Source organism: Leuciscus leuciscus, assembly GCF_965113295.1.
Source record: "Leuciscus leuciscus genome assembly, chromosome: 2".
In the NCBI taxonomy this organism is placed as follows: Eukaryota; Metazoa; Chordata; class Actinopteri; order Cypriniformes; family Leuciscidae; genus Leuciscus; species Leuciscus leuciscus.
Window position 1 is genome coordinate 25556954 of NC_138726.1, and position 15234 is coordinate 25572187.

At 35.5% G+C, this 15234-nt stretch overlaps 2 protein-coding genes and 1 long non-coding RNA gene across 3 annotated transcripts; 2 read left to right on the forward strand and 1 right to left on the reverse strand.

The window, feature by feature from the left end:
• Positions 1–1278: 1278 nt before the first annotated feature.
• On the forward strand, positions 1279–9152 carry slc38a7 (solute carrier family 38 member 7). The gene is made up of 12 exons (XM_082160407.1): positions 1279–1468; positions 2667–3109; positions 3222–3275; positions 4339–4483; positions 4563–4707; positions 5656–5754; positions 5843–5900; positions 6507–6621; positions 6727–6874; positions 6964–7163; positions 7253–7304; positions 7966–9152. The coding sequence occupies exons 2-12, from the start codon at positions 2846–2848 to the stop codon at positions 8072–8074; spliced, it is 1389 nt and encodes a 462-aa protein (XP_082016533.1). The 5' UTR covers positions 1279–1468; positions 2667–2845; the 3' UTR covers positions 8075–9152.
• A 1269-nt stretch (positions 9153–10421) lies between these two features.
• On the forward strand, positions 10422–14648 carry LOC309492846 (lysosomal protective protein). The gene is made up of 11 exons (XM_082161899.1): positions 10422–10700; positions 11178–11289; positions 11513–11650; positions 11727–11888; positions 12035–12126; positions 12240–12324; positions 12747–12887; positions 12986–13122; positions 13201–13363; positions 13435–13524; positions 14489–14648. The coding sequence occupies exons 1-11, from the start codon at positions 10510–10512 to the stop codon at positions 14570–14572; spliced, it is 1395 nt and encodes a 464-aa protein (XP_082018025.1). The 5' UTR covers positions 10422–10509; the 3' UTR covers positions 14573–14648.
• On the reverse strand, positions 14624–15231 carry LOC309492871. The gene is made up of 2 exons (XR_014203727.1): positions 14895–15231; positions 14624–14828 (listed from the first exon to the last, which is right to left on the reverse strand). It is a non-coding gene; the product is annotated as an uncharacterized lncRNA (long non-coding RNA).
• Positions 15232–15234: the final 3 nt, after the last annotated feature.

A 15234-nucleotide genomic window follows, 5' to 3' on the forward strand; every position in this document is an offset into this window, starting at 1 on the left:
GTATTATTATTATTTATGTTGCATTGTTCAGTATTATATTGAAAGCACTTTTTGTTAAACTTACTATTGTGAGGAAGAAAATACTTCAAGTAGGCTATACAGAATGTCTACCAGTTGTAAAGGTGTGTGAGTTTTATCATTTTAATTATATGCACTAGTGTATGTGTATGTATATTTTTATTAGGCTACTATTTATTTCTTTTTGGTACATATCTTAAGAAGCATAATTTATTTTTAGACTTATTTGTTGGCCAGTTGTGGTCTGTGCAATAAATATTAAAAGTTCTAAACCATCTATTGTTTTATTGTTGGACTATAGTAATGATACTATTTTAATATTTAAGTTAATAGGTGTCTCTCACATTGTCCCACAGCAACATTAAAATAGTGTAGATTAGTGTACAATGTTTTATAATAATAAGATGTTCTATTTAGTGTCAATTTCATTCATTTAACATTTCATATTGGGGGTATCCAAGAAATTTCTTATATTTAAACTTTTTTTTTTTTTTTTTAAGTAACGCAATAGTTACTTTCCCTGGTAATTAGTTACTTTTGTAATGATGTAATTCAGTTACTAACGCAGTTACTTTTTGTGAGAAGTAACTATAACTAATTACTTTTTTTAAGTAACTTGTCCAACACTGGTGACGACGGAGATGGAAAGTGGATTCTTATCAGGAAACAGCTTTTTTTTTTAAATAAAGTTTGAATCGGTAAAAACAATGGAATCCAGTCGACTACATTACCCATAATGAGCTGAATCAGATGGGAGAAACGAAGCTTTTCAAAGCTTCGATTCAATTGAACCAATTGCTTCGCAATATGATTCACTGTTTCGAAGCGTTCGAAACGCCACACACTGGTGACCCCTGCTGGTCAGAGCAGTGTAAATAAATACAACAAAAAACTCAGGCTAAACATGGATTAAAAACACCTTTTACAAACCCATTTCAAATGCCTTATTGAAAGTAAAATCTATCAAATGCAATTAACTGATCATCTAATAAGATTATTTATCAAGTGTCTGTAAAAAATATATTTTTTAATACATTTTCAGTGCTTGTTTTGTTTGTTCTATGGATTAACTACTATTATTCATTTTAATTATACTGATGTCTAATTAAAACATCTAGAAATGTAAAACCCATACACTTGTTCATTGAACAGTTATGACGTAAGAAGCCTCATTTACTGAAATCACGTGACTTTGGCAGTTTCTTCACGGTCCGAATCACTGATTCGAAACAAAAGATTCGTAAAGGTTTCGAAGCTTCACGAAGCAGTGTTTCGAAATCGCCCATCACTAGCTGAATGTTGTCATGTGACCATGTCTGTGTCAGCAGCTAATCGATGAATCTATTTCAGTGGAGGCAGCAGCCTCATCTTTATTTCAGTTCCTCTCTGGAAAACATCTCATCGATGCTCCTCATCACGGTGGGGGATTAGCGAAGAACATACGCTTGAGGTGGGATATCTGCTTTATCACATATCCTTCATACCTGGACAGTTTATTAGCTAAACAAGTGCAGTGCTATGTAAATCACGTACAGAAACGTTAGGGGTTCGGGTGTCATGGCATGTTTTGTGCCTTTCTGAGTTGTGTTTTTACCCTCTTAAGAGTAGCAGCTAGCTAGTGAATGTAGAGTTCATTTTCCTTACGATTGAAATCGTGCCTAGGAGTAACGTAATACATTTAGTGTATGATCAGTGTCAGTTGCCTTGACTTGGCCTAATGTTTTGATTGAATCTTATTGTCATTGAGCATGATGATCAGTGTGTGGTGATGTAGCCTAACTGCTATAATCTCAAACGACACCGTCATAAACTAACGTTAACGTTACCACCACTGTCCTCCTCGGACATTTAGTTAAGACATTTCATGAAATAATCCCAAATCGATATGCAATTGATCAGCTTTTAATCGAGCTGCTTTAAAGAAAATGTTCAGACAGTGCTTTATTCCTTCTCTAGTGGACCGCATATTTCATTTCCTCATCGTGTGTCTGAGATTTCTGAGATTTCTGCTTACTGATCAGCTGAGAAATACAATTATGTCCCGTGACTCCCAGACTTGTCCTAAAGTGCAAACCTCTGTGTCATCAAAACTACCATGTGGACTGTGATCTTGACGTATTGTTCTCAAGTAAGCAAAAATATCTGTCAAGACAAGTCAAAAGCAAATACACTACCATTCAAAAAGACAAGAAAGAAATTAATACTTTTATTGAGCGGGGATACGTTAAATTGCTCAGAAGTCAAAAGTATAATGCAACAAAAGATTTCTATTTCAAATAAATCATGTGGTTTCTTTCTGTTCATCAAAACCATTTCACGGTTTCCACAAAACTAAGCAGCACAACTTCCAACTGATAATAAGAAATGTTTCTTGAGCAGCAAATCAGCATATTAGAATGATTTCTGAAGGATCATGTGACACTGAAGAGCTTGGCCATCACAGAAAATAAACAGTTATTTGAATTTGTAATACGATACCAGACTTTTACTGTTTGATCAGCTGAGAAATATACAATTATGCAATACAATACAATTATGTCTTGTGACTCCCAGACCTAAAAGTGCAAGTGCAGACCTATGATGCTCATAAACGGTTTTATTCAATTTCTGAAAACTACCATGTGATATGCTTCCCTCTTTGTTCACAGATGACATTGAACACTGAACACGACTCTCTGTAACTGTATGGACTCTGTGGAGGTGTGTTTGCACCTTTTCCCCCTCAATGGTGGTGGCTCTGACTGACAGCACTAGTGTGTTTACCTCTACTTTTACCCTATGGTGTTCCTGTAAGTTTATCTGAGGGTGTGTGAGAAAAGCAAGCGTCATGTCGAGGGCGGACAGGGCGATTAACAGTGAAGTGGGCGATTGGGGCTACAGTGAGGATGCTGGTGAAAGAGCGTGGCTTCTGCAGAGTCCCAGCGTGGACTCCATCCAACTGCCTAACCAATCAGACAACAGAAGGGGAGGGACATCTACATTAGGGGCTGTTTTTATTGTGGTGAATGCTGCTCTGGGAGCCGGACTTCTCAATTTTCCTGCTGCTTTCAACATGGCTGGTGGCGTCACAGCCGGAGTGACCCTTCAAATGGTGAGAGAGAGTTATGGACTTTTGTAAATAAAACCAAAAAGTGTTCAATTAAAGACAGAGTCCTTTCAAGTTTAATGTTGTGAAATTTAAAGTTTGCCTTATTCTTTTGCAGTGCATGATGGTCTTCATCATCACTGGGCTGGTGATCTTGGCTTATTGTTCTCAGGTAAGCATATATCTGTATCAGACTCATCAAGAGAAAATGCACTTCCGTTCCGATTTTTTTGAAAGATATTAATACTTTTATTCAGCAAGGATGCATTAAATTGATTAAAAGTAAGTAAAGACATTTATAATGTTACTATAGATTTCTATTTCAAATAAATGCTGTTCTTTTAAGCTTTCTATTAATAAAAGAATCCTATCATGGTTTCCACAAAACTATTACTGGTAAGCACTCTTTTCAACATTGATAATAATAAGAAATGTTTCTTTTGCAGCAAATTAGCATATTAGAAAGATTTCTGTGACGTAATGATGCTGAAAATTCAGCTTTGTCATCACAGAGATTCCATGAAAATAAAACCTTAAAAAATCTTACCAACCCCAAACTTTTGATCGGTTGTGTGTATATATTTAGTTTTATAAAAACTTTTGAATATTAACTTCACAATTGACCGTTTTCACATTTCCAGGTTTCTCAGAAGCGGAAGTCGTCATAGTTGGATTAACTTTTATAGCGGTGAATGAGAGACTACATTACATTTTGTTTTGTTTTTGTTCCCATTTGCTCAAATAACTAAAGAAAAACTCTACAATAGTGTTTTCACAACTTTTAAATAGAGGAAGGAAAAAAAAACAGAGAGAGACTGATAACAGCATTCAGAAGACAGAAAGATGTAATTTTTTACAGCCACTCCCATAGCCGCTGTATTAGAAACACTCCCACAGCAGCATTTACTAGTTTTTTGTAATTTAATGCAAAGGTAATATAATACTAAGTATAGTATTATAAATGTACATACATTAAATTGTAATGTGGACTCATGCATTTTCTGTAAAACTGCTTTGAAACGATGTGTATTTTGAAAAGCGCTATACAAATAAATGTTAATTGAATACATAAAAAAATGATATATATATATATATATATAAACTTTGCAGGATTTACGATGCTGATGACCGTAAAAACGCGCCTTCACAGTCTGTGAAAAGAGTCCATATGGTACCTCAAAATTACTAAGGCTGAGATCCACTGGTTTACGCCCCACACCTTTTTTTTTTTTTAGGTGAGCAATGAAACAACGTATCAGGAGGTGATTCGTGCTGTGTGTGGGAAGGTTCTCGGTGTCATATGTGAGCTGGCCATCGCTGTTTACACCTTTGGCACATGCATAGCCTTCCTTATTATTATTGGAGATCAGTTGGACAAATGTAAGTATATTCACATATACAAAGATATGTCAAAATAGTCTGACTAGACTTTTCTCATTTTCTGTCTTTCTTGCTACAGTGATTGGTGCTATAATTCATGAGTCAGAAACAACGATTATTTCGCACTGGTACACGGATCGTAAGTTCACCATCACTTTGACCTCCGTGCTGATCATTCTGCCTCTGTCCATACCCAAAGAGATTGGCTTCCAGAAGTATGCCAGGTAGAAACGTCTTTTTTCGTGTTGTTTAACTGTAGTTTTGTCAATGCATTGCAGTGTTATATCACAGCTGTGATGAGTGCAAATGTTTTTCTGTAAACACAATTCAACTAAGCAGTGTTGGGGGTAACGCATTACCAGTAACTTGAGTTACGTACTCAGATTACTTTTTTAAGTAACTAGTAAAGTAACACATTACTTTTAGGTTTACACAAAATATCCGAGTTACTTTTTCAAACAAGTAACGCAAGTTTTCCCATGTATTGACTGACAGCTCTCCGGTCCCCTTGTTGAGAGAAATCAGGAGTAAGTGTAGAGGCGTTGAGTGTAAACTTGATGGTTATTGTAGTTCTAAACTAAATGTGAGCATGTATTTACTAATCTCACTTGCACAAAAAAAGATTTAGAATTACTCAAAAAGAATAAAATCAGTGAAATGCAAAATCCGCATACTACGCAAACCTCCAATAATTAAATGTGTTAAATAAAACAAATATCTTTGTGCATTTAATCTCACTTTATTGACAAATGTACTTGCTGCTGACCTTCGAGTCAGTTAAACCAAAAATAACTTTTGATTTTTTTTGTTTTTATATGTGAAGTAAGTGTTAAACTTTCTTCTCCTGCATCCTATTCTTCTGCAATCCAGAACGGCAGCACGGCTGAAAGTTTTGTTTGAGCTCCGCCCTCTACTGTACACGCGTGAATTTGCGTTTCCTTCAGCCTTATTATTTCAATTTTGTTGTGTAAGGGCCTTTACATTTGCCCAAAAATTTAACTTTTTTTTGTCATAAAGAACAAGCCCAGCCCAAGTGAGAAAAAGTAACGCAAAAGTAACGTAACGCATTTCTTTTCTTAAAAAGTAACTTTTCAAAGTAACTTTCCCCAACACTGTTCATCAGTATTTGCTGGTTAAATCATACATGCATATTTGTACTGATTAATCTGTAGCACCCTGAGTGTTATCGGGACCTGGTATGTGACAATCATAGTCATCATCAAATACATCTGGCCTGACAAAGAAGTTTCTCCAGGAATCATCCCAATCAGGTCAGAAGTACATTTTTATATAGTTATTTGAGAGAAACAATACAGTAAATTGTGATCACTATTATAATGTGATGTTTGCGTCTTTCAGCCCTGCATCCTGGACCGATGTGTTTAATGCCTTGCCTACAATCTGCTTTGGTTTCCAGGTGTGTAAGTAGACTTTACTCCAATATTTTTTGTAAGACTTTTCCCAAATTTGGGGTTGGTGATTTTTGTTGTTGTTGTTGTTGTTGTTGTTGTTGTTGTTGAAAGAAGTCTCTTGCTAACCAAGGCTGCATTTATTTTTATCAAAATATAGTAAAACCATATATAGTTTTCTAATTTAATACATTTTTAAATGTAATTTATTCCTGTGATGCAAAGTTGAATTTTCAGCATCATTACTCCAGTCTTCAGTGTCACAGAAATCAATCTAATATGCTGATTTGCTGCTCAAGAAACCCTTTTTATTAAGTCGTGCTGCTTAATACTTTAGTGGAAACTGTGATGCATTTTTTTCAGGATTCTTTGATGAATAGAAACCTAAAAAGAACTATTTATCTGAAATAGAAATCTTGTAACATTTGTTTAAATTGTCACATTTGATCGATTTAATGCATCTTTCCAGTATACAAGTATTAGTTTCTTTCAAAAGATACAGATCCCAAACTTTAAATGGTAGTGTATCTGTCTCAGCCAATGAATTAATGTCTGAATTCATTCTACTTTTGAAATCTAGCAAATCATCATTGTCCTCACACTCTTTTTCCCAGTGTCATGTCAGCAGCGTTCCTGTTTTCAACAGCATGAAGAAGCCAGAAATCCGGCCTTGGTGGGCAGTTGTTACAGTCAGCATGATCATCTGCCTCTTTGTGTATACAGGCACGGGTGTGTGAGCTTGAATTTGCCCAAATATTCGAATGATAAAGCAGGCCGAAAAAGAGATCTAATATGAGCTGGTTGTATAAGCTTTGGGCTTGTTTTTCTCCACAGGCGTCTGTGGCTTCCTGTCATTCGGCTCAAGCGTGAGCCAGGATGTATTAATGTCATATCCATCTAATGATGTTGCGGTGGCCATTGCGCGAGCCTTCATCATCATCTGTGTGGTTACCTCATATCCAATTCTGCACTTTTGTGGAAGGTAACAGGCTTTCGTGGTCTATAGATGTGTGTCGATGAAGGATGCATACAGTCAGTCTAAAAGGATATGTGTATTTGTTTGTGCTTTAGGGCAGTGCTGGAAGGTTTGTGGTTGCGTTATAAAGGAGAGGAGGTGGAGACAGATGTGGCTAAGGAACAGAGACGGAGGATAGTGCAGACACTCGTCTGGTTTTGTCTCACGCTAATTCTTGCTCTCTTCATTCCTGATATTGGACGAGTCATTTCACTAATTGGTGGTTTGGCTGCGTGCTTCATTTTTGTTTTTCCAGGTATTAAAATGAGAATGATCTTAGACTGTACTATTGCTTGTATCTCATAATATTTTCATCATATTCATTCTTCTAATGTTTGTCTATAGGGTTGTGTTTGATTCAGGCAAAGCTTTCAGAGCATGATTTCAGATCAGCCAGGTAACTCATTTATTTCTTATTAAAGGGTTAGTTCACCCAAAAATTATCCTTAGATGAAGGACCATTTCACCAAAAGTTAGAAGTTTGTAAAAGTAATCCATATAAACCACACACACACACACACACACACACACACACACACACACACACACACACACACACACACACACACACACACACACACACACACACACACACACACAGACAGACAGAGCACATCAAATGTGGTAAATGGAAGCTCAAACATACTTCCCTATTTGCTTGCTTGACCTTTGAGATTATGTTTACCATATTGAATGGGCTCTTTGTACTTTGATCAATGAATAAAAGCCTAAATTAAATGCGTGTATCATATAAAGCGATCATGTCTTTTTAGAAGACTTGGGTTAAACCGCTCGATTTATATGGATTAGTTTTACAATCTCTTTTTGGTGGAATGAACTTTGGAGGAACAGAAATCTCACAAGTGTTGTTAAAAAGTCTCTTCATTTGTGTTTAAAATATGAACAAAAGTCTTATGGGTTTTGGAACAACATGAGGGCAAGTAAATGATTAGAGTACTTTCATATTTGGGTGAACTAACCCTGTAAACAATATTCAGCAATGCCTAAAGATTTGTGTATTAAATGATCAAACTGATAACCTAATTATTTCTCTGTAGTTGGAATGCAATGGTGGCCTATGGAGTCATCATGGTTACAATTGGCGCGTTCATCTTCGGCCAGACCACCACGAATGCTATCTACAAAGATATCATCAACAGCCCATAGGGAGGGAGAATGGGGTTGTTGTGACCTCACCAATATTGGGCTATGAATCAACAGAGATAGTTAAAACATGGGAATGAAGACTGTCCAAAAACCATGTCTACCACTGACCTCTATTACGTCTTCAGGAGAAAATGAGAGTTTTAAATGTCTCATATTGCAAAGCATGCAGTCCCACAGAAACCTGTACCTCTTGATGTAGTGGATCAACCACCAGCATGCAACATCAACCTCTCTGCTCTGGCTGTTTGTGAATGGAGAACCCCCTGGAAAGGATGCTATACTTCTCTATTCTGAATGGATGTGGACATTGTGTTAAATGCTCCTAAGTTAGATCTTCCAAATATAGTCTATTTCTTTTGAAGTGTAAATGTGTCCCCTTTCCCTTCTTTTTAAGTTTTATAAAAAAAAATTAAGAAACTGATTTTATGATGGCCTTATATACTTGACATTGCAAATATGGTCAGTGTTCATAATGTTTACCCTTAAAATCTTATTGCAAGCTTTGTTTTTCTCTATGACTTGCACTGCCAAACATGTAATTCTATAGCTCCAAAAGATCCGGAAAGACTAATAGTGTGTGTCTGTGTGTCGTGTATAATACACCGCTTTAGAATGAAAGTGACAATTTAAGATGTTTTTTCTTGAAGAATGGTTTTTATTTTTTATTTGATGCATTGTTGTTTTAGCTAGATTTATATGTGCTTTTCATGAAATAGTTGTTTCGGCCAAGGATGCAACAATCTCTGGTTTTATAAGTTCACTGATACTTGAATGAGTGTAATGAAGACTCAATGATTAACTTGAAAACTGCAGCATTCATTTGCATTTAATTTCGTTTTAGGGTGGAATCATTGGTATTGAAAATAAGCATTTATCTGGTAAATTATTTTGAACCATTCTCCAAACTGTTAAATTGTGTAAGTCACATTGGTGTGCTGGTTTCATATTAGCAAAATGCTTATGTCATATCTCATGGATTTAATCAGTAACACTAGCATGCATGTTTTCCTTTTCCTTAAACATGTATTATTGTATGTTTACAGTTTCAGTGCAATCACTAAAGGGATGTTCCACATTATACTGCTCTTGTGCTCTTTTTTTCTTCAACTGCAAGATGCTGTTAAACTATCATGCACTCAACTAAAAAATATAAAACTTAATACTCAGAAAATGTAAATGGTTGGCCAAATAATGAAGGCTCAGTTTAAATGAGTCTATAAGACTAACTCACGTCAGTTGGGGCAGGAGATGGAGGATGTTTCCAAGTTTCTTCTGCAATGCTTCGTCAGGATGAATTAGATTTATTGTGTTTTACTGATACACTTTGTGGTGAAAATAACTTACCCAACTACATAGGTATAAATTATGTTGTTTTTGTCCATACATAATCACTGATCATGCTTGGTCAGTTTGGATTGCTGAATTATAAATATGGTTAAACTATACAACATTCCATTGAAAAAAGAAGTTATACATAAAACTTTGCTACTGGCAAAATCCATACTGTACTTAATTGATAGATCATGATACTAAAAATGCATAGACATTAGAAAGGGAAGTATATTCAGCTTAAGAAAAAGGAAAAATAATACAGATATATAGTTTAGTTACATATTTCTTGGACATTTCAAGTTTTACTTTAATTAAAAAACATTGATAAAAATGCAAGTAAAAAAAATGCAAATCATACATATGGATACATGTCCATTTTCCCTTGCATATAGGCCTAGTTTGTTGTTTAGGCGAACCACAAAATATCTGCAATTAAAAGTACTTTTTAAACTATGAGACAGATAAAGTACTTTTATTTTAATTCAATTTAATCTCTAATCAATTCTTCAAAAATGTTTGAAAATGATGTGAGATTTAAAAAAATGTTAAGTTAAAGTAAAAACATCTCAACTACTTGTATAATTATTAAATAAACAATACATTTTATGCTTATTCAGATCTGACCTTAATTTCTTTGATAAGTATTCACATAAAATGTCTCATGTTTGGTTAATGAGGGGTAACGTTAGAAACTACCGTCTGATCGTCCTCTCAGCTCAAGCATGTGCGCTTAATAAAATATCGAGTAATTTTTAAAAGCAATTGTATTTCATACGTTGCATAAAATTGCTCTAATGTATTTTTTTTTTACCTAGCTGATCAAGCAAAGATGTCATTCAATTAACTGTTATGAGGATCCTTGATATAATCTGATAATAATCGACAAGCTGAGGAAAAAAGGTTGGAAAAACAGAAGGTGATTGTTTACACAGTGAACCGGAGTTTGGTTGGTTATGAAAGCGGAAGTACTGAGTCTAGAGGTTGATGTTTGTCAGCATCACCTGACGACTGTAAAAGTCATATGACCGTGAGAGGAAGGGAAACTCAAAGCCCACGGTCAGGCAGCAGAGGCTCGCAGCTCGCAGGAGTCTTCGAGGTCCATCATGTCCATCAGACTGTGTGAAATGTTTTCTCTCCATGTCCTCCTCTGTCTTCTGTCCGTGTCTGTGCATGTCGTGAGCGGCATGTATGATCCAGACGAGGTACTGGATCTACCGGGCATGTCTTTTAAACCCAATTACCGTCAGTGGTCAGGCTATCTGAAGGCTAGTTCGGGCAAGTTTTTGCACTATTGGTGAGTTTAATTAGTCTTTTTGTGTGTGTGTCTGAGCGTGAATATGCAGCATGCTTTGTTTGTGATGAGGATATGTTTAGGCGAATGGCGTTTCCGCCTTCACACCGAATGAAAAATAAAGACGTTTCATATGCAAAAAACAAAACAAAAAAACGTGTCATTCTATTTTAGTTTTTCTTGTTTGAAGTAGTTAAAGTATTTTTTATTTCCTTTTATAAATATTTTTGCGATATGGTCCATGAATGTGCTGTGATATAAACTAAGACACAATATTCTACCATATTCATACCATATCATGTGCCTGTCTAGAAAATCATAGTATTACATTTTGTACATAATTGTAATACTGTAAGTTTTGGTTTTGAACTCTTAGTGTGAGTACGAGTTGTGCAAACAAGGTTCGAGTCTCCACAGTAAGGCATAAAGATAATGTTTTGTGTATTAATAATGGTATTGATGAGAGTGTGTATGTTACAGGTTTGTGACGTCTCAGAGGGACCCGCTCAAGGACCCAGTCTTGCTGTGGCTGAATGGAGGTCCGGGCTGCAGCTCTTTGGATGGGTTTCTATCAGAGAATGGACCCTTTCATGTAGGTTGATAACTAACTTCCATTCATTTTAAAAATGACAATTACTCGAGAGCTGATTTAATTACAAAGGACTAAGAAATACAGAGCTGTAAAGATTAGAGAGGGAAAAACATTTATGTAATGTTGAGTTCTGAATTGTTCTAAATTGCTTTTCCATACAACACAAAACCATGAACATTGTGTTTCCTCTGTGTGTGTGTGTGTATCTATCTGTGGTCCTTAGGTCAATGATAATGGGGCCACTCTTTACGAGAACGAATTCAGCTGGAATAAAATCGCCAATGTTCTGTATCTCGAGTCTCCTGCTGGAGTGGGTTACTCCTACTCGGATGACCAAAAATATAAAACCGATGATGATGAGGTAAGTATGCAAACATTCATAGACATTAATAGCCTTTAAAAACTTCTGAAAGCCTGAATATGCACTTTTTCTTTAGGTGGCAGACAACAACTACCTGGCTTTGCAAAGCTTTTTCACCAAGTTCCCAAATTTCACCCAGAATGAGTTTTTCATATTTGGCGAGAGTTATGGAGGCATCTATGCGCCCACACTCAGCCTGAGAGTTGCCACTGGAGGCCAGCTTAAAGTGAACTTTAAGGTAAATTAAAATATGCTTGATTCATTTTTAAAATGTAATTTATTTATGTGCTTCTACTTGAAGACAAATGTCTGTTGAAAGGTTTATTTATTTTTATTTCTCATTCATGTACTTGTATTTAATTCTTCGTTTGGTTTCGTTTACAGGGCTTTGCTGTTGGAAATGGCATCAGTAGTTTTGCACTAAATGATCAATCACTAATCTACTTTGGTAACTATCACGGCCTGTTTGGAGAAAAGTAAGCTAAATCAATTATTCCTACAGTATATGTGGCCACTCATGTGTATATTTATTTTACAGTAATTACTATCAATATTTTAATTAAAGAGTTCTATTTATTTTTGCATGTAGGTTATGGAAGGATCTGAATGACAACTGCTGTCAAAATGGAGTCTGTAATTTCTACAATAATTCTAAAGAGTCCTGCTCTGACATGGTAACGTGAATACATCCACATGCTCGCTGCTTGTTTTACAACCCTGAAATCAAAATGTACTATTCTTGTTTAAATGGAATATTGCAGTTTTTATTATAAATTATTTATTCGTGCACATCATATTTAAAAAAAAAAATGCTTGAGCCCTTGTCATCTTAATCTAAATAACTACCACTCCCACTTGCAGCGACTTCTCTTCTCTGATGTTGTGTTTTTTGGCTTGAGGGTGGGACAACCCGTCACTCACATGAGATCACAGCAATAGCAAACCACAATGATTCAATTAATTCCTGATGGACAAAATCAAGTCTACTTTTTTTTTTCTTGTTCGAGAAGCCGTATATACATCACATTAGGGAAGAAAAGACTATCGCAACTTCCATTTCATGCCGACTTTGTGACTAGTCTTCTGTGTTTTGCAGGTATTGCATGCATTTCATATAATCTATGACTCTGGGTTGAATACATATGCGCTGTATCTTGACTGTGCTGGTGGTGTCACATCTCAGAGAGCCATGAAGCACCTTTTTATAAACTTTAGGAAACATTGGGAAGCTAATCAGGTGAGGCCCGTTTGCTCTACTCATGCAGCCTTCCAACATCTACTTTAATAAACTTGAGCGAACAAAAAGGTGAATTGTGCTCTCTTTTGTATGTTCAGTTAGTAGGAAATACTCTGAATGTTCAGGGAGTTCCTCCATGCATCAATAGTACCGCTCAGATAAACTGGCTTAACCGAGGAGATGTGAGAAAGGCGCTGCACATTCCTGATGTCCTACCACCATGGGACATCTGCAGGTAAACTGACGCCTGTCTTGAATGTGTGTGTGTGCATAAGTTCATGTGTGCTTACAGTGTTTTTCCTTTTTTATGCAGTGATGATGTGGGAAACCAGTATCGCACCATTTATGAAACCGTGAAGGACGTCTATGTGAAGCTGCTGGCTTTGGGTCTGAGAGCTTTGGTCTATAATGGAGACACTGATATGGCTTGTAACTTCCTTGGAGACCAGTGGTTTGTTGAGCAGCTTGGACAGAAGGTAAGTTCTTTGAGATGTTCATCAGAATTTAAAGCACCTTCTAGGTTTAATGTTTGGTTTTCTTCTTCAAGGCAAGCACCCAGTACCAGCCCTGGATTTATGATAACCAGATTGCTGGATTCTACCAACAATTTGGCAACATCACTTTCCTCACAGTCAAGGTAAGTTTGTGTTGCTCTTTTCCAAGTTGTAGTAATACTTTACTTACTTCCAGCTTCAATAAGATCCATTGACGTGCAACCTCTGTTTGTAATCTTTATAGAGATTCATATGACTGGCTCTAATCAGTTAGACATTCAGGCTAAACTGTAAAAGCTCCAAACTTTTATTGTAATGATATGCCTACAAATGTCATAGGGTGCAAAATATGCAAAACCTTCCAGAAGTTTGGGGTCAGGACGTTTTTTGAAAGAAATTGATACTTTTTCAGAAAGTATGGATTAAATTGATCAAACCTGACATTAAAGACAACTATAATGTCTCACAAGGTTTCTGTTTTAAACAAATGCCACTCTTTCAAACTTTCTATTCATTAAAGAATACAGAAACAATTTATCATTGTTTTCACAAAAATATTAAGAGGCACAACAGTTTTCAACATTTATCACATAGCCCTGCATCTTGAAAAAATATATAAATAATTCTGCTTATTTGCAAAACAGGGCTATTATCACCTAATTTGATAGTGCTGAGTTAAACATTTTTATTTATTTAAATATATTTAATAAATTATTTACTTGTTTTTTATGCATCAAGTTTAATTCACTGATCAAAATAACAAAAGCAGTCAAATGTCAAAAGATTCAGTTTTTATTCGGTTAGGATTGTGTGACTCTGAAGACTGTAGTAATGATGCTGAAAATTCAGCTTTACCATCACAGGAATATATTACATTTTAAAATATATTAAAATAGAAAACAGTGATTTTTAAATTGTAATATTATTACACAATATTACTGTTTTACTGTATTTTTGAACAGCCTTGGTGAGCATAAGAGACTTCTTTCAAAAATAGAAAACAAATCTTTGTGTGTGTGTGTGTGTGTCTGTCTGTCTGTCTGTCTGTCTGTCTGTCTGTAATCATTCTTAACAAACCTTTTGTGACATACAACTCTGCTCTTCCAGGGTGCAGGTCACATGGTTCCTCAGTGGGCTCCTGGTCCATCTCTAAAAATGCTACAGAGTTTCCTGTCCAATAAGCCTTACTGAACTTCCTCCAGACCATATCCTGTCTTAAAGCACCAAATCAGATTTTCAGAAGTTGTCCTGGATTGATTTAAAGAAAGTGTGATTTTTATTCTTAACTTTTGAAATTTGACATGAAGCTGTAAGACAGTTTTCTCAGGGACTGTTGTGTGTATTTGCATATGTTTGGGAATTTAGCTAAATGGTTTTTATTTTGTTGTTTGAATCTTTTTTTATGCCTTTTTCATTGAACACGGGGGTGGTTCTCATGGTGATATTTCTAAAAACATGCACTTTTAAAAATCACATAATCAGTTATAGATGCACACTAGAGATCTTCTTAAACAGTATTGATGGATATCACATGGTTTTAAAATGCTCAAATTATGTCTTTGCATTATTGGTTTGTTTTATGACATTTCTGTAAATTAAATGAGTGCCAAGACTCTCTTTTGTAAGTTGTCAAATAAAGTATACTGAGAAAAAAATGTAGTCTTCATTTTGTTTATATCTTTGAGACAATAAAACTGGCAGGTCAAAAATTATACTCATAATTAATATGCATCTATGGTTATAAATGTTTTACAAACTCATCTGATTCTCAAATCATCTATGAATTGTTATATGGATGAGCATATGATACTACATTTGACAAAGGATACTCTTTGAGGTACAGTATGTGGAAA